This window comes from Cherax quadricarinatus, chromosome 45 (assembly GCF_038502225.1).
Source record: "Cherax quadricarinatus isolate ZL_2023a chromosome 45, ASM3850222v1, whole genome shotgun sequence".
Lineage (NCBI taxonomy): Eukaryota > Metazoa > Arthropoda > Malacostraca > Decapoda > Parastacidae > Cherax > Cherax quadricarinatus.
In genome coordinates this window covers 10916922-10938991 of record NC_091336.1, presented here as the reverse complement: position 1 = coordinate 10938991, position 22070 = coordinate 10916922, and the positions used below count along the sequence as shown (strand labels likewise).

Genomic DNA, 22070 nt, shown 5'->3' with positions numbered 1-22070 from the left:
ATATCCAATTAACATTTAAAGTTTTAACCTCATTCTGAACAGTTATTAGGCATTAATTCACTTATTTTCAAGTGACCAGAAAAAAAATCCTCAGGCGGGCAACACCGCTGGTGTTCGACTGCTCTCTCCAGGTAACTGGCCACAAAAAAACTCACTTCCTATTAACTCATACTCCCACCAAAAATAATACATGGATATAGCTATCGTAATAAAATACAAGATTTCTAAAACGAAGATATGTAGGAGCAGGCGGATATAACAAGATATAATTAATTAAGTGTGCAAGAGGATATGAGAGATGTCGGGACACATTGTTGTGGTGGCAGCAGCAGCAGCAGCAGCTGGTTGAGGGACGGGGTCGGTCTTGACTATCTTCATGGTAAGAACTGTTGCTCTCTCTCTCTCACCTTCCATTGTAACGAAAGGACGCTCTTAATGACGCTTGTAAGGCAGTTACACAGGTTTGCTGTACTGGTGAGAGTTACAGTCGTGGGTTTAATAATATTTCACAATTTTTGGATAGCTGGCCATGATGTTAAAATGCCGCTCATGACATGGAGGTTAATGTTAAGAAGTTTACTTACACAGTTATCGTATATAGTAGTATTTGTGTAATATTCCAAAGATAACCCAAAAAAGTCAAACAAAATGACATATTTCCATGATTGTTAAAAAAAATCGAATAGATTAAATCAGATGCTTGACAGTAAATTTCAGTAACAATAGATCCAGTAATAATAATAATAATAATAATTATTTACTACAAGTACAAGGTATACAGTCCTAGCTGACATCAGTGACATACTACTAAACAGAAAGCCACTTACCTGGAGTTTACCTGGAGAGAGTTTTGGGGGTCAACGCCCCCGCGGCCCGGTCTGTGACCAGGCCTCCTGGTGGATCAGCGCCTGATCAACCAGGCTGTTGCTGCTGGCTGCACGCAAACCAACGTACGAGCCACAGCCCGGCTGATCAGGAACTGACTTTAGGTGCTTGTCCAGAGCCAGCTTGAAGACTGCCAGGGGTCTGTTGGTAATCCCCCTTATGTGTGCTGGGAGGCAGTTGAACAGTCTCGGGCCCCTGACACTTATTGTATGGTCTCTTAACGTGCTAGTGACACCCCTGCTTTTCATTGGGGGGATGGTGCATCGTCTGCCAAGTCTTTTGCTTTCATAGTGAGTGATTTTCGTGTGCAAGTTCGGTACTAGTCCCTCTAGGATTTTCCAGGTGTATATAATCATGTATCTCTCCCTCCTGCGTTCCAGGGAATACAGGTTTAGAAACCTCAAGCGCTCCCAGTAATTGAGGTGTTTTATCTCCGTTATGCGCGCCGTGAAAGTTCTCTGTACATTTTCTAGGTCGGCAATTTCACCTGCCTTGAAAGGTGCTGTTAGAGTGCAGCAATATTCCAGCCTAGATAGAACAAGTGACCTGAAGAGTGTCATCATGGGCTTGGCCTCCCTAGTTTTGAAGGTTCTCATTATCCATCCTGTCATTTTTCTAGCAGATGCGATTGATACAATGTTATGGTCCTTGAAGGTGAGATCCTCCGACATAATCACTCCCAGGTCTTTGACGTTGGTGTTTCGCTCTATTTTGTGGCCAGAATTTGTTTTGTACTCTGATGAAGATTTAATTTCCTCATGTTTACCATATCTGAGTAATTGAAATTTCTCATCGTTGAACTTCATATTGTTTTCTGCAGCCCACTGAAAGATTTGGTTGATGTCCGCCTGGAGCCTTGCAGTGTCTGCAATGGAAGACACTGTCATGCAGATTCGGGTGTCATCTGCAAAGGAAGACACGGTGCTGTGGCTGACATCCTTGTCTATGTCGGATATGAGGATGAGGAACAAGATGGGAGCTAGTACTGTGCCTTGTGGAACAGAGCTTTTCACCGTAGCTGCCTCGGACTTTACTCTGTTGACGACTACTCTCTGTGTTCTGTTAGTGAGGAAATTATAGATCCATCGACCGACTTTTCCTGTTATTCCTTTAGCGCGCATTTTGTGCGCTATTACGCCATGGTCACACTTGTCGAAGGCTTTTGCAAAGTCTGTATATATTACATCTGCATTCTTTTTGTCTTCTAGTGCATTTAGGACCTTGTCGTAGTGATCCAGTAGTTGAGACAGACAGGAGCGACCTTGAACATTAAAATGGTATAAAATACTGACAGGTTGTTAGGTAAGACACATATGCAACAGTTAGGTATCTTTATTATGAAACGTTTCGCCTACACAGTAAGCCTACTGTGTAGGCGAAACGTTTCATAATAAAGATACCTAACTGTTGCATATGTGTCTTACCTAACAACCTGTCGGTATTTTATACCATTTTAATGTTCAATCTGTCAGACACTGCAACACAAGGGTATCTTGGTACAGACCTGCAATCAACTTCAACAACTTCCACTAGTGAGAGCGGCTGGATTTGAGAGGGACCTGACCTCTCAACATCTGAGTTCTTACCTCTCCTAGTGGCCTACGTCTCACCTCTTGGCGCTATAAAAAGCTCCATCCTCTCACTTCATCTCCATATTGTTTCATACTATGGAACAATGCTCTTCTCCAGACTGAGGGACTGACCACCTCAAAACTTTAAGGGTGATGGACTGATTACATCGTCTTCAAGTATCTTCTGCTTCTATCAACTTTTCTGTACTTGACTGAAGAAGCCTACTGTGTAGGCGAAACGTTTCATAATAAAGATACCTAACTGTTGCAGAAAGCCACTTGTTATGCTGAACATTTCAGACAAATTAGGTTAGTTTTGGCCCAGGATGCGACCCACACCAGTCCACTAACACCCAGGTACCCATTATACTGATGGGTGAACAGGGACAGGGACAGTAGATGTCTTATGGAATCACGTCCCTAATATTTTCCAGCCGTACCGGAGGAGATTCAAACCCTGGACCTCCGTGTGTGAGCTGAGTGTGCTAGTGATTGAGCTATGGGACACCCTAAATAAAATAGAATATATCAAGTAGTAAATAAAAATGAATTACCTGATCATTAACCCTTTCAGGGTCCGTCCCGTAGATCTACGGCTGTACGTTCAGGGTCCAAGCCGTAGATCTACGCCATGAGCTCAGCTCACTCTGATAAACTGTGAGTGGTACATTTGGGCCTAGATATGAGAGAATACATCTATGTGGTATGTGTGCACCACATAAAACAGATCCTGCAGCACACTGTGTAAAATGAGAGAAAAAAAATGAAATCATGATTTTTTGATTAAAACAGCAACTTTGCAGTGTTTTTTCGTATGTTTTTTATAGTTGTATTTGCGATTTCTTGGTCTCATTTGATAGAATGGAAGACATATTACAGAAATAGAGATGATTTTGATTGGTTTTAGCATTGGAAATGGCTTGAAACTGAGCTCAAAGTAGCGGAAATGTTAAATTTTTGCCGATATTCAAGAGTAAACAAACGACCTCACACGTCTAATACACGTCAGCTGGTTGGTCTAATATACATTCACAAATATGGTGATGATATTTATACAATTATTACAGTATTGCATAACAGTAAATCTTCTATTTTTTGGTGTGAATAAAAATTCATTATGTGAATAAAAAATCAAAATGGAATTTATTTGTAAAGCCTCAAAACATAACTAATGAACAGAGGAAATGTTAGTTTAGTGCCAGGAATGCCTACATTGTTCATTCTGGACCCTATTTTGAAATTGGAATATTTTGAACTTTGTGTTAAATTGGCCAAATTAACAATTTCCGATCACTTTATTTTGTAGTTGAAACAGTTGACTTGGCGATTTCTTGTGCTCAATCGATAGAATAGAAGTAATACTAGTGAAATAGCTAAGAATTTGGTTGATTGGAATAATGTAATTGGCCTAAAATGGGAGTCAAAGTCGGCAAAATCGCCGATTCGTTAATATCGCTGACACATCAAAATTCGCGAGAGTTAAGAAGAAGAAATCAGCTTAATATAAGTTGCACAAATATTAACCAAGAAATCATGTCCATTTTTTCCCTATTGCTATACATATTAGGTTGTAGTAATTATGGATACAAGGTTCTTTCCTGAGTCTAACTACAGTTTATTCCTAAAAATATCCAGTATCAGGATGGTTTTGTCAAGAATGTTGTGTTATGTGCAAATTCAAGAAAGGAAAGCCGACGTAACCCAACTTAAAATAATCTCACGTAGCCCAACTTATAATAACCACGTAACCCAACTTAAAATAACCTTATGTAACCTAAATTAAAATAACCTTGCTCCATTAGCAGTAGATATAGCACTGCAAGACTCCAGGCAGACATCAACCAAATCTTTCAATGGGCTGCAGAAAACAATATGAAGTTCAGCGATGAGAAATTTCAATTACTCCAATATAGTAAACATGAGGAAATTAAAACTTCATCAGAGTATAAAACAAATTCCAGCCACACAATAGAGCGAAACACCAACGTCAAAGACCTGGGAGTGATCATGTCGGAGGATCTCACCTTCAAGGACCATAACATTGTATCAATTGTATCTGCTAGAAAAATGACAGGATGGATTATGAGAACCTTCAAAACTAGGGATGCCAAGCCCATGATGACACTCTTCAGGTCGCTTGTTCTATCTAGGCTGGAATATTGCTGCACACTAACAGCACCTTTCAAGGCAGGTGAAATTGCTGACCTAGAAAATGTACGGAGAACCTTCACGGCGCGCATAACGGAGATAAAACACCTCAATTACTGGGAGCGCTTGAAGTTCCTGAACCTGTACTCCCTGGAGTGCAGGCGGGAGAGATACATGATTATATACACCTGGAAAGTCCTAGAGGGACTAGTACCAAATTGCACATGAAAATCACTCTACGAAAGCAAAAGACTCGGCAAACGATGCAACATCCCCCCAATGAAAAGCAGGGGTGTCACTAGCACGTTAAGAGACAACACAATAAGTGTCAGGGGCCCAAGACTGTTCAACTGCCTCTCAGCATACATAAGGGGGATTACCAATAGACCCCTGGCTGTCTTCAAGCAGGCACTGGACAAGCACCTAAAGTCGGTACTTGACCAGCCGGGCTGTGGTTCATATGTTGGATTGCGTGCAACCAGCAGTAACAGCCTGGTTGATCAAGCCCTGATCCACCATGAGGCCTGGTCACAGACCGGGCCACGGGGGCATTGACCCCTGGAACTCTCTCCAGGTAAACTCCAGGTGCACTTTTGTTTACATTCTGTTCATCTTTGTATATGTTCACTGAATAGGATGTTGACATTTCTGATATTTTTTTTTATAAAGTATGTACTTAGTGTAATAAGTTTAGGATATTACTTCATTATGGGAAATAAGCAGAAATTTACCAGGTGCTATTAGATCCTACAGTATAAGATCTTATTTACTCCAATTTTTTTGTTTGTGTATCTAATGTTTTTGAGAATTGCAGAAATCTTAATAACACAATTGAAAACAATTCTTGGAATGGATGGGGGCTCAAGGCCCTGGTAGACAGTATTGAAACTACTGCCAGGTTATATACCTGGCACTCTGGTAGCCAAATGTAAACCAGATTCTGAACAGCATTTTTAGATGTGCAGCTCAGTGCTGTATGTTTGGCAAAACTGGTAACTACTGGTCACTACCCAGTTATCATGCAAGTAGCCTTTAACTAACTGTTAGTTACCCAGCTGCCATTAAATTAATTATGAACAAGAAAATAATCATTCATGAAAAAGAATTAAAAAAAATTCATGAACAGGAAATAGATACTTCCTAAGTACTATATTAATATTCTGATGTTATTGACCTTCTTTTCACTTAGGATGAATGAGCATCATCCAGGATGGGTGCAGGGTGGAGTGAAGTGGGAGTTGAAGGTGTACCTTTGGAATTAGTTTATCGTGTTCTCTGCCATGTGTCTCTGCGGGACCTGACAACTCTCTCGGCCACCAGTAAATATCTACAAAGCCTTATTGATGAGTCACCATTGATTTGGTCTCATGTTCACACAAAGGTATGTTATGGATGGCATTATGTTTTTTCTTTTCCTTTTTTGTACTTAACCTATTGGTGCTTCTAAGAACTTAGCCTTTTTCAAGTGACTCATTCTGGCATGGAAGCATTCCATTATTCAGCTATATAATTTATTAAAAGAAATAATGAGCAGTTTACATTGTGTTATAAAGTATCACATTCTGCTATACCTGAACTGCACTACACAAACCTAGCATATGCCTCACAGCCAGTTGTAAGCATGTCATACTGTTTTTGTATTTGTCTCTCGTCTTCCTCTCCATCTTGACATTCTTCCAGTCCAGATATATAGCTGCTGAAATGTACAGTTCTTGAGTCTATTACAGACACTGGCAGTGCTCCTACTCGAGTAGGAGAGTAAGAAAACTCGAGACAAGTCACAGGTAAAATAGATTATCCCTTGATTGGTTATTTGTTGTTTAAACATTGTTGATCTTTCTTGATCTCACACCTAAACATACAATGCTAAAAATGCCATAAAAAAAATTATGATAATCTGATATGATTGAAAATGCAGTGTATCCCCCTCCCCCCTCCCAAGGGCTCAAGATAAAATGATCAGCATTAAATTGAGTGAATATTACTACAGTATTCACTATTCAATAAGCTGTCCAGCTCTTAATAACCCAGAAGGATGAGTGGGGATATTGCAGTTTGGAGGGGCATCTGAGCTGTAATGTTGGTGTGCCTCTGGCAAGACAGTGATAGATTGGAGTAATGGTGAAAGTGTTCTTTTTCTGGTCATCCTACCTTGGTGGGATATGGCTGGTGTTAAGAAAAAGGTAGATGGGTGATGTGTTGAGGCATCTGTGGAGAAAAGTTTATGGAGAAAAAAAAAAGGAATGTGCCAGAGTATAGTGGTACCAATTTTTTTTTTTTTTTTTTTTTGGGGGGGGGGGGGTTTGGGGCATAGGTTTTGAACATTGTAATGAAACTAGAGGCAGTGATATCATGTTTGAGAACAATATATGGTGTGAATATTATGTAGAGGGATAGGAGTGTAGAAATTAAGACAGTGTGGGGTCATCATAGGTAAAATTCATTGGGCTGAAGAGGGGTTTCTGAGGGGATTTGGGCATTTAGAATGGATTGAGAGGAAGAGAAGCTATGAATCTGGAATGGAAGATGGGAATGGTTGGAGGGAGAGAGGTAAAGGAGGCTTTGAGTGTTACAGGTTTGAGCATCCAGCAAGGTTGTATGAGCATATTAAATAAGATTAATTAAATAAGATGGAGTAGTTTTTAATGGATGTGCAGTTGGAGCGTAAGCAAGGTAACATTTATAAAGGAATTCAGGGAAGCCAGTTAGCTGGACTTGAGTCCTGGAGGAAGGGAGGGCAGTGCTTGCACTCTGGAGGAGGAATGGAGATGGTGCAGTCAAAGGGTAACCTGAACTGTAATGTTGGCACTTGTAATGAGACTGAATGAATGGATGATGGTGGATGTGTTAACTTTGTTGAGTCACCCTCCCTTGGAGTGAAACGGCCAGCGAGATTAAAAAAAGAAAGGCAGTGTGTTTCCTGCTAGTCTGTTGGAATGAATCTGTTATTGAGTGATTAGGAAGAGAAGTTGGTGGAGGATTTTGGATGTCATATAAAATGAAGTTGAAAGTGAACACTTTTGGCCAAACAAGAAGTATTGCATGAGTAATGGTTAATGTGTTCTTTGGATCACTGTGCCTTACTGGAAAGTGAATCCTTTTAAATCTTACTTTTTGCTACACTTTTCTTTATTACATTTTTCTGTTTATTCTGTAAACAAAGTATATAAACAATTGCTGTACCTCTTTGCAGGAATTATGGCCTAATGAGAAAACTTGGCACTGGTTTCAAAGAGCAGCCCTCTCTGGTAATGTAGGAGCCAGCATTAAGCTAGCTGTTGCTCTGCTATACAACGAAGGAGGTAATTTTTAAATTTTTCCTGAAAAGATGTATATATCGCAGGTAGCTTTTTCTGATGCATTATTTCTGTATTTTGGTTTTAACCCCTTAACTGTGCATGACATATATGCAGGGGACCATTTTGTGCATGATCAGTATACAATGCAATCTCCATAAAGCAGACTAATAGTGGGGAGGGGATGTTAGATTTAATAAATGTTTCAAAAGAACCTTTTATAACAAGCACATATAAGTGAGATAAAAGACAAAAATAAAAGTCACATATTTGGGATAAAGGGAAACCTAAAATGAGGTATTGTTTGTTAGAACAATAAGGAAACAGAGAAAATGGAACATCAAGTGAGACTGTAGTATCAATGTGTTATATCTTCCCTGATATCTTAGTGTCAGATCCCTTTCTCAGTAACCACACATACAGGAATACTTTGCATAGTACAGTTTTGAAGAGTACTGGTTTTGATATAATACAATTTATAAAGTTAATAATACAGTGGTACTTCGAGTTACGAAGTTAATTTGTTCCAGAAGGCTGTTTGAGTGCTGATACCCAACAAATTTGTACCCATAAGGAATAATGTAAAATAGATTAGTCCATTTCAGACCCCCAAAAATACACTTACAAAAGCACTTACAAAAATACACGTACATAATTGTTTGAGTTGGGAGCTGTTCAAAACTGTATAAGTTTTATTTACCTCATTTTGCGGTGAATGAGACTATTTCCCTCTGTTCTTCTTGCAGCATCGCTTATGTTTTCAAATTAACAAGTTTATTTAGGTACAGATACACATAAGTAAAGTTACACAAATTATCATGCATAGTAAGATGTGTGTAAAGTACCTAGGATAACCCAAAAAAGTCAAAGTGATTTACTTCCATTTGGCCCTTCATTTCCACTGTTTGTTTTTGTGTACTGAATGGTTCTTCAGTTTTCTTGTGCTTGGCAGTATTTTTGTGACTTTCATGTCACTTAATTTAGCTGCAATTGAACATTGCAGGATACTATCACTCATGATTTGTGTACAGTATGTAAAACTCTACCTGACTGGCCATGTTCTCTTTCTACTCACTGTCTCGATGCGTACAAGTGGATATGTCTATGTCTAGGATTGCATGTTGGTTTGTGATGGTTTTCTTGCATTTAAAAATTTTTTTTAGATGAAATCATACGATGGAGAAAACAAACAAAAATCGATTGTTATTCCCCAATAACACTACTGAGTGAACTTAAAATGTTTCATTATTATACAACTGAACACACCAAAACAAACCTATGGTGTGCAAATGGTGGCTTTTGTGTATAACTACCATATATGGCAATTTTGCTTTTTATATACCCTTCTCAGTTTATATTTCATGCCAAAGAGTATGGCTTCTGTTTTCCCGAGGTGTAACGATAGTTCGTTGTCTACTAACCATTTCCTGCAGGACTCCAGTTCCAGTGTTATTACATTAGCTATATCTTGTAGGTTTTTACCTGACACTAACAGAGCACTGTCATATACATACAGTAGGAGTTTTCATTTAACAGTGATGGACATGTTGTTTACATAACATAGGAATAAGGGACCCAGAATACTACCTTGGGGAACTCCACATGCTGTCGGCAGAGGTTCTGATTCTGTTTGGGTGATTTTGACAATTTGTTTCCTATTGCTAAGATAGGACTTAAACCAGTCTATGGAACCAGCTCCTGCCTACTTTCTGTACTCAACTGAAGAAGCCTACTGTGTAGGCGAAACGTTTTGGAATAAAGTTGCCTAACTGTTGCCTATGTGTCTTACCTACCAACCTGTCGGTATTATATGCTATTTTGATATTCACTACAGAACCCATGCCAATAACTTGAAGTTTCTTACATAATATATTGTGGTTGACAGTATTGAAGGCCTTTTGCAAGTCTAAGGTTACCATTCCTATGAAGTTCCCTATCGACATTTCAGTTCTCATGTAATCCATCAGATTAACCTTTTGACTGTTTACGTCGTATGTATACGTCTTATGCGCCACTGTTTCTGACGTATTTATACGCATAAATTTTAGCGGCTTCAAATCAAGCAGGAGAGCTGGTAGGCCCACATGCAAGAGAATGGGTCTGTGTGATCACTGTGCACCACATATAAAAAATCCTGCAGCATGCAATGCATAATGAGAAAAAAAACTGACCATTTTTTTGGATTAAAACGCCGAATTTGAGGTGCATTTTCGTATAGTATTTATAGTTGTATTCTAGTTTTCATGGTCTCATGTGATAAAATGGAAAACATATTACAGAAATAGAGATGATTTTCATTACTTTCATGATGAAAACGACCTTGAAATTGAGCTCAAAGTAGCGGAAATGTTCGATTTTTACTAATGTTCAGGAGTAAGCAAATTACACCACATGTCCAATACACGTCAACTGGAGAGTAATATTCTTTCACTAGTGCATTGATATTATTTATACCATTTTTACAATAATGCAGTAGTCTGCATAACAGTAAATTTTGTATTTTTTTTTGTATGAATAAAAAATCAAAATAGAAAGCAATAGTAATATAAGAGGGGCCTAGAGACGTGACTAATGAACAGAGGATATGTTATTTATTTTAATGCCAAGAATGTCTACATTGTTTATTCTGGACCCTATTTTGAAATTGGCATCTTTTTTAATTTGCGTGAAATTAGCCAAATTGCCAATTTCTGACCACTTTATTGGGTAGTTCAAATCGGTAAATGGGCGGTTTCTTGTATGTACTCATCTGATAGAAAAAATGGAGTTCTAAAGAAATAGCTATGAGTTTGGTCAACTGGAACAACGGAATTGGCCAAAAACAGGGCTCAAAGTCGGCGAAATTGCCGATGCGTATGTGTCGCCGAGACGGCTAACTTCGCGGGAGCGTAATTTCGTGAGTTTTCGACCAAATTTCGTACTTTTGGTGTCATTACCATCGGGAAAAGATTCTCTATCATTTCATAAGAATTTTTTTTTTTCCAAAACTTTTGCGACACATATTGACAGTTTCAGAAAGGGGCTTGCGACAGTCAAAGGGTTAATTAGAGAGGCGTCAGTTGAGTAAGATCTCCTAAAGTCTGATTGGTAACTATGAAGAATGTTGTTGTCATTAAGATACTTAACTACTTGACAGTACATTGCCCTCTCTAAAATTTTGGATATTATACCGAGTATACTAACAGGCCTATAGTTGCTGGTATCAGACCTACTATTTTTCTTGATGACAGGAGTAACTCTGGCCTCCTTGAACCCCTCCAGTACAGTATTAGTGGTGATGGACAAATTTATTATGTGAGCAATGGGGATTGGCAATTTAGAGGCACCATCTTTTAGGAACTTAGACGGGATGTTATCTGGGCCAGTGCTCTTAGTTGCGCTTAACCTGCTTAGCTCTTTCTGCACGAAGTCATGAGATACACTTACTAGTTGACAACTGTTTGGGGTCTACCTGGAGGGTATTCCAGGAATCATTGCTCCCACGGCACAGTCCATGACCAGGCCTCCTGGTGGATCAGGGCCTGATCAAACGAGGCTGTTGCTGCTGGCCACACATAGTCCCACATACAAACTATAGCCCAGTTGATCTGGCAGTGCCTCTTGGTATCTGTCCAGCTCCCTCTTGAAGACAACCTGGGGTCTATTGGTAATTCCCCTTACGGGGTTACCCCTTTATTAGTATAGTATGTTTTAAACTTATCAGGGTCAGTGTTGAGGGTATTTGATGCAGCCGGTAGTTTACTTACTAGTGTTGATGCGACAGATGTGTAGTAGGAATTAAAACAATTCGCCACTTCATTTGTTTCGTGGCATACCTCATTATCAATATTTAGTACTATGTTAGATCTATCTACAGGTTTATGGCTATACCTCAACTGTTTTAGTTGTTGCCAGAGCTTTCTGGGGTTGCTCTTGTACTGTTTGATTCTTGAGCAATAGTGCCTTGCCTTTGCTCCTTATATAAGCCTCTGCATTCTGTTCCTTACCCTTTGGAATTCATTTAGCACTGCAATATCCTGCCTGTTTGCCTTAAATCTTTGTAGCAACTGGTCTCTGAATCTCATATTTAATATCTCAGCAGTCATCCAAGGTTTGGCTCTGTTTAACCCTTTGGGGGTCGACAGGTCCTCTCAGAGACTTGTTCTCAGGGTCGGCCAAATTTAAACGAAAAACAAAATAATTTTTTCTTATGAAAAGATAGAGAATCTTTTCCCGATCATAATGACACCAAAAGTATGAAATTTGATGGAAAACTTACGGAATTATGCTCGCGAAGTTAGTGGTCTCGACGATGTTTATACATCGGCGATTTTACCCACTTTGAGCCCTATTTTCGGCCAATTCTAGTGTACTAGTAGACAAAAATCATAACTATTTCGCTAAAACTCCATTATTTCTATCGAATGAGTACAAGAAACCACCCATTTACTGATTTCAACTATCCAATAAAGTGGTCAGAATTTAGCAATTTTGCCAATTTCACACAAATTTCAAAAGATGCCAATTTCCGAATAGGGTCCAGAATAAACAAGAAAGACATTCCTGGCACTAAAATAACAAGTTCTTTGTTCGTTACTCACATCCCCAGGCCCCTCTTGTATTTCTTTGGCTTTCCGCTTTGAATTTTTATTCTTACAAAAAAAAAAAAATAAGATTTACTGTTATACAGACTGCTGCATTAGTGTAGAAATGGTATAAATAATATGAGCGCACTTGTGAAAGAATATTAGACTCACCAGTTGATGTGTATTGGACGCTTGGCATGATTTGTTTACTTTTGAACTTTGGTAAAAATCGAACATTTCTGCTACTTTGAGCTCAATTTCAAGGTACTTTTCATTTAAAACCAGTCAAAATCATCTCAATTTCTGTAATATGTCTTCCATTCTATAAATTGAGACCAAGAAAACTAGAATACAACAATAAATACCATACAAAAATACAGTGCAAAGTCGCTGTTTTAATCCATAAACACGGTCAAAGTTTTTTTTTCTCATTGCGCACTGTGTGCTGCAGGATTTTTTTTTTGCTGCGCACACTGACCACATAGACCCATTCTTACATATGTAGGCCTACCAGCTTTCTCTCACTAGATTTGAGGGCGCTAGAATTTAGGCGTACTAGTACGTAAAATACCCTGGGTCGTAAGATGTACTAGTACGTCCAAAACCCCCAAAGGGTTAATCTTAACCTCTTTAACGGATGCAATATTATCAAGGATTGCAGTGAATTCTGTTTTGAATTTTTTCCAGGCATCATTTACATCTGTGCAACTTATCACTGTTCAATTACAATTGTGTGGCCTATTTACCAGTATTTCTTTACTGTAGTTTCTAGTTGACCTCATTTTTATTGTCCTGTGTAGGCCTATCCATTCCCTAGTGATTTTCCTGGTGTAGTAAATGATGAAATGATCACTAAGGCCTGTGGTAATGATGCCTGACTAACTAATGCTCTCAGAGTGGTTACAAAGTATGTGGTCAAATAGGGTGGCTGAGAACTGTGATCTGGGTTGGTGTATTAATTAGTTGAGTGTAACCGTTTAATCCTAGAATCTGCTTATACCTTTTATATAGCCCATTATTTTGCACCTGTACCATAGTTTGAGGTTCTGGATTAGTTTGGAGATCACCACTTAATAGCACCACTGTGAGAGCTGTGCACCACTGTTTTTGTTTGGGTATGCAGTGTTGCCATATCTTGTGGCAGTAGTGACATTTACATTTCTAGTAGGATGGCAACTGTTGGGCTTTCATTGTCCAGGTTGCTATTTCCCCATTCACCTTTTTCAGTCCCCATGACTGCTTTCCTTCTTCACAGAATTGCAGGATAAAGATAGATATAATTATGGCAATCTGTAACTCTCTAATGCCAACCATGTTCACTCTTCACTCTTTTTATCACTTAAGAGCATAAGAACATAAGAATGGAGGAACACTGCAGAAAGCCTACTGGCCCATACAAGGCAGGTCCTTATCAAAACCACCCCTACCCAAAGCTACCCAAGAATTTACCAGTGTACCCAATGACACCAATCAAACCCAGCCCCTCCCACTCATATATTTGTCCAATCCCTTTTTAAAGTTACCCAAGGTCCTAGCCTCACTCACCCTATTCGGAAGATTGTTCCATGCATCCACAACTCTGTTCGAAAACTAGTACAGTAGGGCCCCACTTTACGGTGTTTCGCTTTATGGCATTCTGCTAATACGGTCATTGCGAATTTTGACCAAAACTCTATTCAGCTCCTCCCACCTGACTTTCTAATACGGTCACCACGCCCCACCCGGTTTGTTTACATTCTATGTGAGATCGGTAAGCACTATGTCTCTCCATTATGCCTGGAAACTCCAAAATTTCAAGTGTTTTTAAAAGTTATTTCGTATTTTATATATACTCTGATATTTATACTTGTGTATGCTTATTTTTTACTTTTTTTTATTAGCACACTGGCCGATTCCCACCAAGGCAGGGTGGCCCGAAAAAGAAAAACTTTTACCATCATTCACTCCATCACTGTCTTGCCAGAAGGGTGCTTTAAACTACAGTTTTTAAACTGCAACATTAACACCCCTCCTTCAGAGTGCAGGCATTGTACTTCCCATCTCCAGGACTCAAGTCCGGCCTGCCGGTTTCCCTGAATCCCTTCATAAATGTTACTTCGCTCACACTCCAACAGCACGTCAAGTATTAAAAACCATTTGTCTCCATTCACTCCTATCAAACATGCTCATGCATGCCCGCTGGAAGTCCAAGCCCCTCGCACACAAAACCTCCTTTACCCCTTCCCTCCAACCTTTCCTAGGCCGACTCCTACCCCGCCTTCCTTCCACTACAGACTGATACACTCTTGAAGTCATTCTGTTTCGCTCCATTCTCATTCCATGTCCGAACCACCTCATCAACCCTTCCTCAGCCCTCTGGACAACAGTTTTGGCAATCCCGCACCTCCTAACTTCCAAGCTACGAATTCTCTGCATTATATTCACACCACACATTGCCCTCAGACATGACATCTCCACTGCCTCCAGCCTTCTCCTCGCTGCAACATTCATCACCCATGCTTCACACCCATATAAGAGCATTGGTAAAACTATACTCTCATACATTCCCCTCTTTGCCTCCAAGGACAAAGTTCTTTGTCTCCACAGACTCCTAAGTGCACCGCTCACCCTTTTCCCCTCATCAATTCTATGATTCACCTCATCTTTCATAGACCCATTCGCTGACACGTCCACTCCCAAATATCTGAATACATTCACCTCCTCCATACTCTCTCCCTCCAATCTGATATCCAATCTTTCATCACCTAATCTTTTTGTTATCCTCATAACCTTACTCTTTCCTGTATCCACTTTTAATTTTCTTCTTTTACATACCCTACCAAATTCATCCACCAACCTCTGCAACTTCTCTTCAGAATCTCCCAAGAGCACAGTGTCTAACTTGCCAATCCCCATTGCTCACATAATAAATTTGTCCATCACCACTAATACTGTACTGGAGGGGTTCAAGGAGGCCAGAGTTACTCCTGTCATCAAGAAAAATAGTAGGTCTGATACCAGCAACTATAGGCCTGTTAGTATACTCAGTATAATATCCAAAATTTTAGAGGGCAGTGTACTGCAAGTAGTTAAGTATCTTAATGACAACAACATCCTTCATAGTTACCAATCAGGCTTTAGGAGATCTTACTCAACTGACACCTCCCTAATTAACTCGGCTCCTCTTATATTACAATTGCTTTCTATTTTGATTTTTTATTCATACAAAAAAAATACAAAATTTACTGTTATGCAGACTACTGCATTATTGTAAAAATGGTATAAATAATATCAATGCACTAGTGAAAAAATATTAGACTCCTCAGTTGACGTGTATTGGACATGTGGTGTAATTTGCTTACTCCTGAACATTAGTAAAAATCGAACATTTCCGCTACTTTGAGCTCAATTTCAAGGTCGTTTTCATCATGAAAGTAATGAAAATCATCTCTATTTCTGTAATATGTTTTCCATTTTATCACCTGAGACCATGAAAACTAGAATACAACGATAAATACTATACGAAAATACACCTCAAAGTCGACGTTTTAATCCAAAAAAACGGTCAGTTTTTTTTTCTCATGCACTGCATGCTGCAAGATTTTTTTTATGTGGTGCACAGTGATCACACAGACCCATTCTCTTGCATGTGGGCCTACCAGCTTTCTCCTGCTTGATTTGAAGCCACTAGAATTTACGCGTATAAATACGTCAGAAACAGTGGCGCGTAAGATGTATACATACGATGTAAACAGTCAAAAGGTTAATCTGATGGATTACATGAGAACTGAAATGTCGATAGGGAACTTCATAGGAATGGTAACCTTAGACTTGCAAAAGGCCTTCAGTACTGTCAACCACAATATATTATGTAAGAAACTTCAAGTTATTGGCATGGGTTCTGTAGTGAATATCAAAATAGTATACAATACCGACAGGTTGGTAGGTAAGACACATAGGCAACAGTTAGGCAACTTTATTCCAAAACATTTCACCTACATGGTAGGCTTCTTCAGTTGAGTACAGAAAGTAGGCAGGAGCTGGTTCCGTAGACCGGTTTAAGTCCTATCTTAGCAATAGGAAACAAATTGTCAAAATCACCAAAACAGAATGAGAACCTCTGCCGACAGCATGTGGAGTTCCCCAAGGTATTATTCTGGGTCCCTTATTCCTATGTTATGTAAACAACATGTCCATCACTGTTAAATGAAAACTCCTACTGTATGTATATGACAGTGCTCTGTTAGTGTCAGGTAAAAACCCACAAGATATAGCTAATGTAATAACACTGGAACTGGAGTCCTGCAGGAAATGGTCAGTAGACAACGAACTATTGTTACACCTCGAGAAAACAGAAGCCATACTCTTTGGCATGAAATATAAACTGAGAAGGGTAAATAATTTTATTGTCCGGTGTATTGGGGAACTCATCACTTCAGTTTCCTCAGTAAAATATCTGGGAATCCCCTTTGACCCATGCATGTTAGGAGAATTGATAGGGAACAGTATAGTAAAGAAAGCAAATGCCAGACTGAAGTTCCTTCACAGACAAGTACAATATCTACCTACTGAGGCTTACAGGACCCTATGTCTAGCCCTTATACAGTGTCATATGGACTACGTTTGCTCTTCATGGTACTCGACCTTGAGAAAAAAACTGAAAGACTGCAGATCACCCAGAACAAAATGGTAAGATTCATCCTGGACCTGGGTCCAAGAGAGCGTGTAGGCGCCAGGATGAATTACAACAATTGGATATGTTGAGTGTTGAAGACAGAGTAAAACAACTGAAGTTAAATCAAGTTTATAAAATTGCTCACAAACAGTGTCCAGAACATCTTGCTGCTAATTTTGTCAAGGCTGGGAACCAAAGCAATTATAGTACTAGAGGGAGAGAGCACAACTTTATAGTACCTGCAGTCACTGGCCAGGCTTCAAACACCTTTTATTGTACAGCAATAAAGGAGTGGAACAGATTGCATGCACATATCAAAGCCAGTCATAGCATGAGCCAGTTCAAGAAGACAGCCAAAAGGTACCTAATGAAAGTAGTGACAGAAAGGGAAGAGATTTTTTTAATTTTTTTTAGCTAACACACATGTAAATGTAAATAACCCATTTTACCTTATTCCTAGCACATATATCTCCTTTATACAGGTTGGCCATCACTAATCCAGCAATCAGTCATCTGGTTCCATCATTTATTTGGAACTAATTTTGGCTAGCATAATTTCAAATTTCCAGGGTTGCCACACCAACCTGCTGGTACTGTTTGGTGGCTCACTTGCTGCATAAGTCATTCCAGTTTCTTTTTCTCCATCTATTATTATAGCCTGCTTGCTTTTAGCCCTAGCCTTGGTTCCAACGAATAAGAGAAATCTTCTCGTTGTGTGAAGCACATACACAGTACATTGTCCATTAAAGATAAGGTGGCTTTGAAGCCATTGTTGGTTGCCTTGAGCTCAGTCTCGCGATGCAGGGGAATATGCTTTATTATTACGCAAATATCAACACTATGGCTTATTTACCTATCACAATTGATCTTATATGACATAATAAAAAATATAAATAGCACAAAAACATGGTAAATAATCCAGAATAAATAATACCAAAACTGTTGTCCAGAGGGCTGAGGAAGGGTTGTTGAGGTGGTTCGGACATGTAGAGAGAATGGAGCGAAACAGAATGACTTCAAGAGTGTATCAGTCTGTAGTGGAAGGAAGGCGGGGTAGGGGTCGGCCTAGGAAAGGTTGGAGGGAGGGGGTAAAGGAGGTTTTGTGTGCAAGGAGCTTGGACTTCCAGCAGGCATGCGTGAGCATGTTTGATAGGAGTGAATGGAGACAAATGGTTTTTAATACTTGACGTGCTGTTGGAGTGTGAGCAAAGTAACATTTATGAAGGGGTTCAGGGAAACCGGCAGGCCGGACTTGAGTCCTGGAGATGGGAAGTACAGTGCCTGCACTCTGAAGGAGGGGTGTAAATGTTGCAGTTTAAAAACTGTAGTGTAAAGCACCCTTCTGGCAAGACAGTGATGGAGTGAATGATGGTGAAAGTTTTTCTTTTTCGGGCCACCCTGCCTTGGTGGGAATCGGCCAGTGTGATAATAATAAAAAAAAAAAAAAAAAATAATAATAATACATATTTGGCATAATACCGAGCAGTTTGACATAGGCATGATGAGGATATGGGATACAAGTACCATCCTCCTATCCCTGTGATGGGGGCTTATATTAGAGAAAATGGAGTATAGCACAGGGCTAACTGTGATATACATTCATAATGCACCATAAAACTGAAACAAGAAAGCTATTTTCTCTACAAAGATTATCATACATAGCAGCATGTGTGTAGAGAACCTAGGATAACCCAAAAAAGTCAGACAAAGTGACTTACAGTGGACCTACAGTTTTCTTGTTTAATCAGTTCCAGAGAGACCGGTGAAAACTAAAACCATTTTCCCATAAGAATTAACAAAAAAAATTTTTTTTTTAAGTTAAGTATAGATATACATGCAGAAAAGGATGAACATTCAACATGACACTTGCCTTTAATGAAGACTCTTGGTGTATGGAAGACAGGGAGGAGGGGAGAGGGAAGAGAAGTTATTCTTTGGAAGGGGAATCCCCCTCCATAAGGACTCTAGGTACCAAGTCCTTATCCGGGGTCACTTCGCTTCTTTGTTTTTTAATACCACAAATCTTTCCATCCTACTCCACATTACACAAATCTCCATTACTTCCACCATCACAGCCACTACCACCCTCTACCACCATCACTACCACTACCACCTTCTACCACCATCACTACCATCCTCTACCACCATCACAACCACTACCACCATCACAACCACTACCACCATCACTACCACCATCTACCACCATCACTGCCACTCTCTACCACCATCACTACCACCCTCTACCACCATCACTGCCACTCTCTACCACCATCACTGCCACTCTCTACCACCATCACTACCACCCTCAACCACCATCACTGCCACTCTCTACCACCATCACTGCCACTCTACCACCATCACTACCACCCTCTACCACCATCACTACCACCCTCTACCACCATCACTACCACTACCACCTTCTACCACCATCACTACCATCCTCTACCACCATCACAACCACTACCACCATCACTACCACCCTCTACCACCATCACTGCTACTACCACTCTCTCCCACCATCACTTCTGTCCACTACCACCCTCTACCACCATCACTACCACCCTCTACCACCATCACTACCACTCTCTTCCACCATCACTACCACCCTACCACCATCACTACCACCCTCTACCACCATCACTACCACCCTCTACCACCATCACTACCACCCTCTACCACCATCACTACCACCCTCTACCACCATCACTACCACCCTCTACCACCATCACAACCACTACCAACCTCTACCATGATCACAACCACTACCACCCTCTACCACCACCACTTTCATGTTTTTCTACAAACTTTTTCTTAAATTCTATCGGGTTTCTCACATTCTTTACCAAAGGGCTGGCACTAGAAGCTTTGGGCCCATGGTGGCTTGTTTAGCAGTCACACACAATAAACAAATGCCAAAAACACTGGATTATTATTAAATGTTTCGTATGACCTCGCAGGATATGTTCACTCACAGAGGAACAACATGACACTGCCTGAGAATGCGTGTGGGAGGTGGCTTTGTGTGCATGCTGGGCACTGGACAGGTTCCGTATCATTGATGAAAATGGATAAAATTGACAAAAATGGAACCAATATTTTGACAAAAAAAATTCGGCGAAAATGGAAATTGGCAATAACGGAGATCGGCAAAAAGGGAGGGTCCACTGTATTCCAGTACCTGGCTTGGGCTTGTCATATATGATTTTCAGTAAATATTTTTTTTTCTCAGTTGTTTGTTAGGCTATCTTATTGAGACTTGGGCAAGATGCTTCTTAACGTATGCCAAAAATGAAAGAAATCAGATGATAGATAATGACGTTCACTTCTCAGTCATTAGCCGCCCCTTAGCCGTCTATTTTTGTTTGGCTTTTATGGTTGTATTCTTATTTTTTGGTCTCATTTGATAGAATGGAAGATGTATTACAGAAATAGATATGATTTTAATTGGTTTCATGACAAATAGTACAGTGGACCCCCGAGTTTCGTGATTAATCCGTTCCAGAGAGCCTGCCGAAAGTCGAAATTGCCGAATGGCAAAACCATTTTCCCCATAAGAAATAATGGAAATAAAATTAATCTGTTCCAGACACCCAAAAATATTAAAACAAAATATTTTTTTTTTAAATTAAATGAAGATTTACATACTGAAAACAATGAGAAATCAAGTACATGCATATAAAAAATAATAATAACATTACACTTACCTTTACTGAAGACTTCTGGGTGGATGGAAGATGGGAGGAGGGGATAGGAGGAAGGTGTACACTATTGTTTGGAAGGAGAATCTCCTTCCATTAGGACTTCAAGTATGAAGTCCTTATTTGAGGTTACTTCCCTTCTTTGTTTTTTAAAGACACTGGCACTGGGAACAACTTTAGAGTCACTGGAACCCTGTCGCACAAAATATTTGTCCAGAGAGGTCTGTTTCTGGCGTTTCTTTAAGATTTGTCTGAAGTGGGACACAACACTGTCATTGTACATGTTGCCAATACGGCCTGCAACAGCTTTGTTAGGGTGAAGTTCATCCAAGCTCTGTAACACACACTCCACTCTCATATTTTTCAATGATTTCCTTCTTGAATTCGATCGTGTTCCTCACTTTCTTTACCAAAGGGCTGGCACTAGCTTTTCTTGGGCCCATGGTGACTTATTTAGCAGGTGCAATCACAAAAAACAATGGATTATTACATATGAACCCACAGGGTGATGGTCACGTGTTAGTAAACAATGGCACACTGAGCGTGAATGGCGTGGGAGACTGGCTTTGTGTGCTCTTGAAGCGCTTAATGAAGCTCATGTCCCCATAAAGTCGCTCTGCCACGTCTGTAGGATGACCAGGGGCATTGTCTAACACCAGGAGGCACTTAAGGTCTAATTTCTTTTCAGTTAGGTAATCTTTCACATTGGGGGCAAATGCATGGTGTAACCAGTTATAGAAAAATTCCCTAGTGACCCATGCCTTACTGTTTGGTGACAGGCGGACAGGTACCGGACGGTCGCTGAATCACAAGTCTAATCACGAACCGCGAGGCCAAATTTTGCCGAAAAAACTTGCCAAAAGTCGGATTTCACGAAAGTCGATGCCGCCGAAACTTGAGGGTCCACTGTACCTTGAAATTGAGCTCAAAGTAGTGGAAATGTTTGATTCTTTGCCGATGTTCAAGAGTGTCCGACTGGCCAGTCTGATACACAGTCACGAATGGGTTGACATTACTTATTTATATAATTAGTATTTCAATAATGCTGTAGTCTGCATAACAGTAAATCTTCTATTTTTTATGTGAATAAAAATTCAAAATGGAAAGCAAGAGTATTATAAGAGGAGCCTGGAGATGTGACTAATGAACAGAAAAAATGCTATTTTAGTGTCAGGAATGCCTGCATTGTTAATACTGGACCCCATTTTGAAATTGGCATCTTTAGAAATTTGTGTGAAATTGGCCAAATTTCC

General features: G+C 39.8%; 1 protein-coding gene across 2 annotated transcripts in view; it reads left to right on the top strand.

Moving 5' to 3' along the window:
• The first annotated feature begins 242 nt into the window (after nt 1–242).
• LOC128694855 (cyclin-F) overlaps nt 243–22070 on the top strand; it is an 85151-nt gene continuing 63323 nt past the window's right edge. Inside the window, exons 1-3 of one of the 2 annotated variants that reach the window (XM_053785196.2) lie at nt 243–379; nt 5794–5985; nt 7798–7906. In XM_053785196.2, coding sequence (XP_053641171.1) covers nt 5815–5985; nt 7798–7906 — 280 coding nt within the window. In that variant the 5' untranslated portion in view covers nt 243–379; nt 5794–5814. Of the gene's footprint in view, nt 475–5793; nt 5986–7797; nt 7907–22070 lie in introns of both variants that reach the window. The other variant, XM_053785197.2, reaches the window with a different exon arrangement.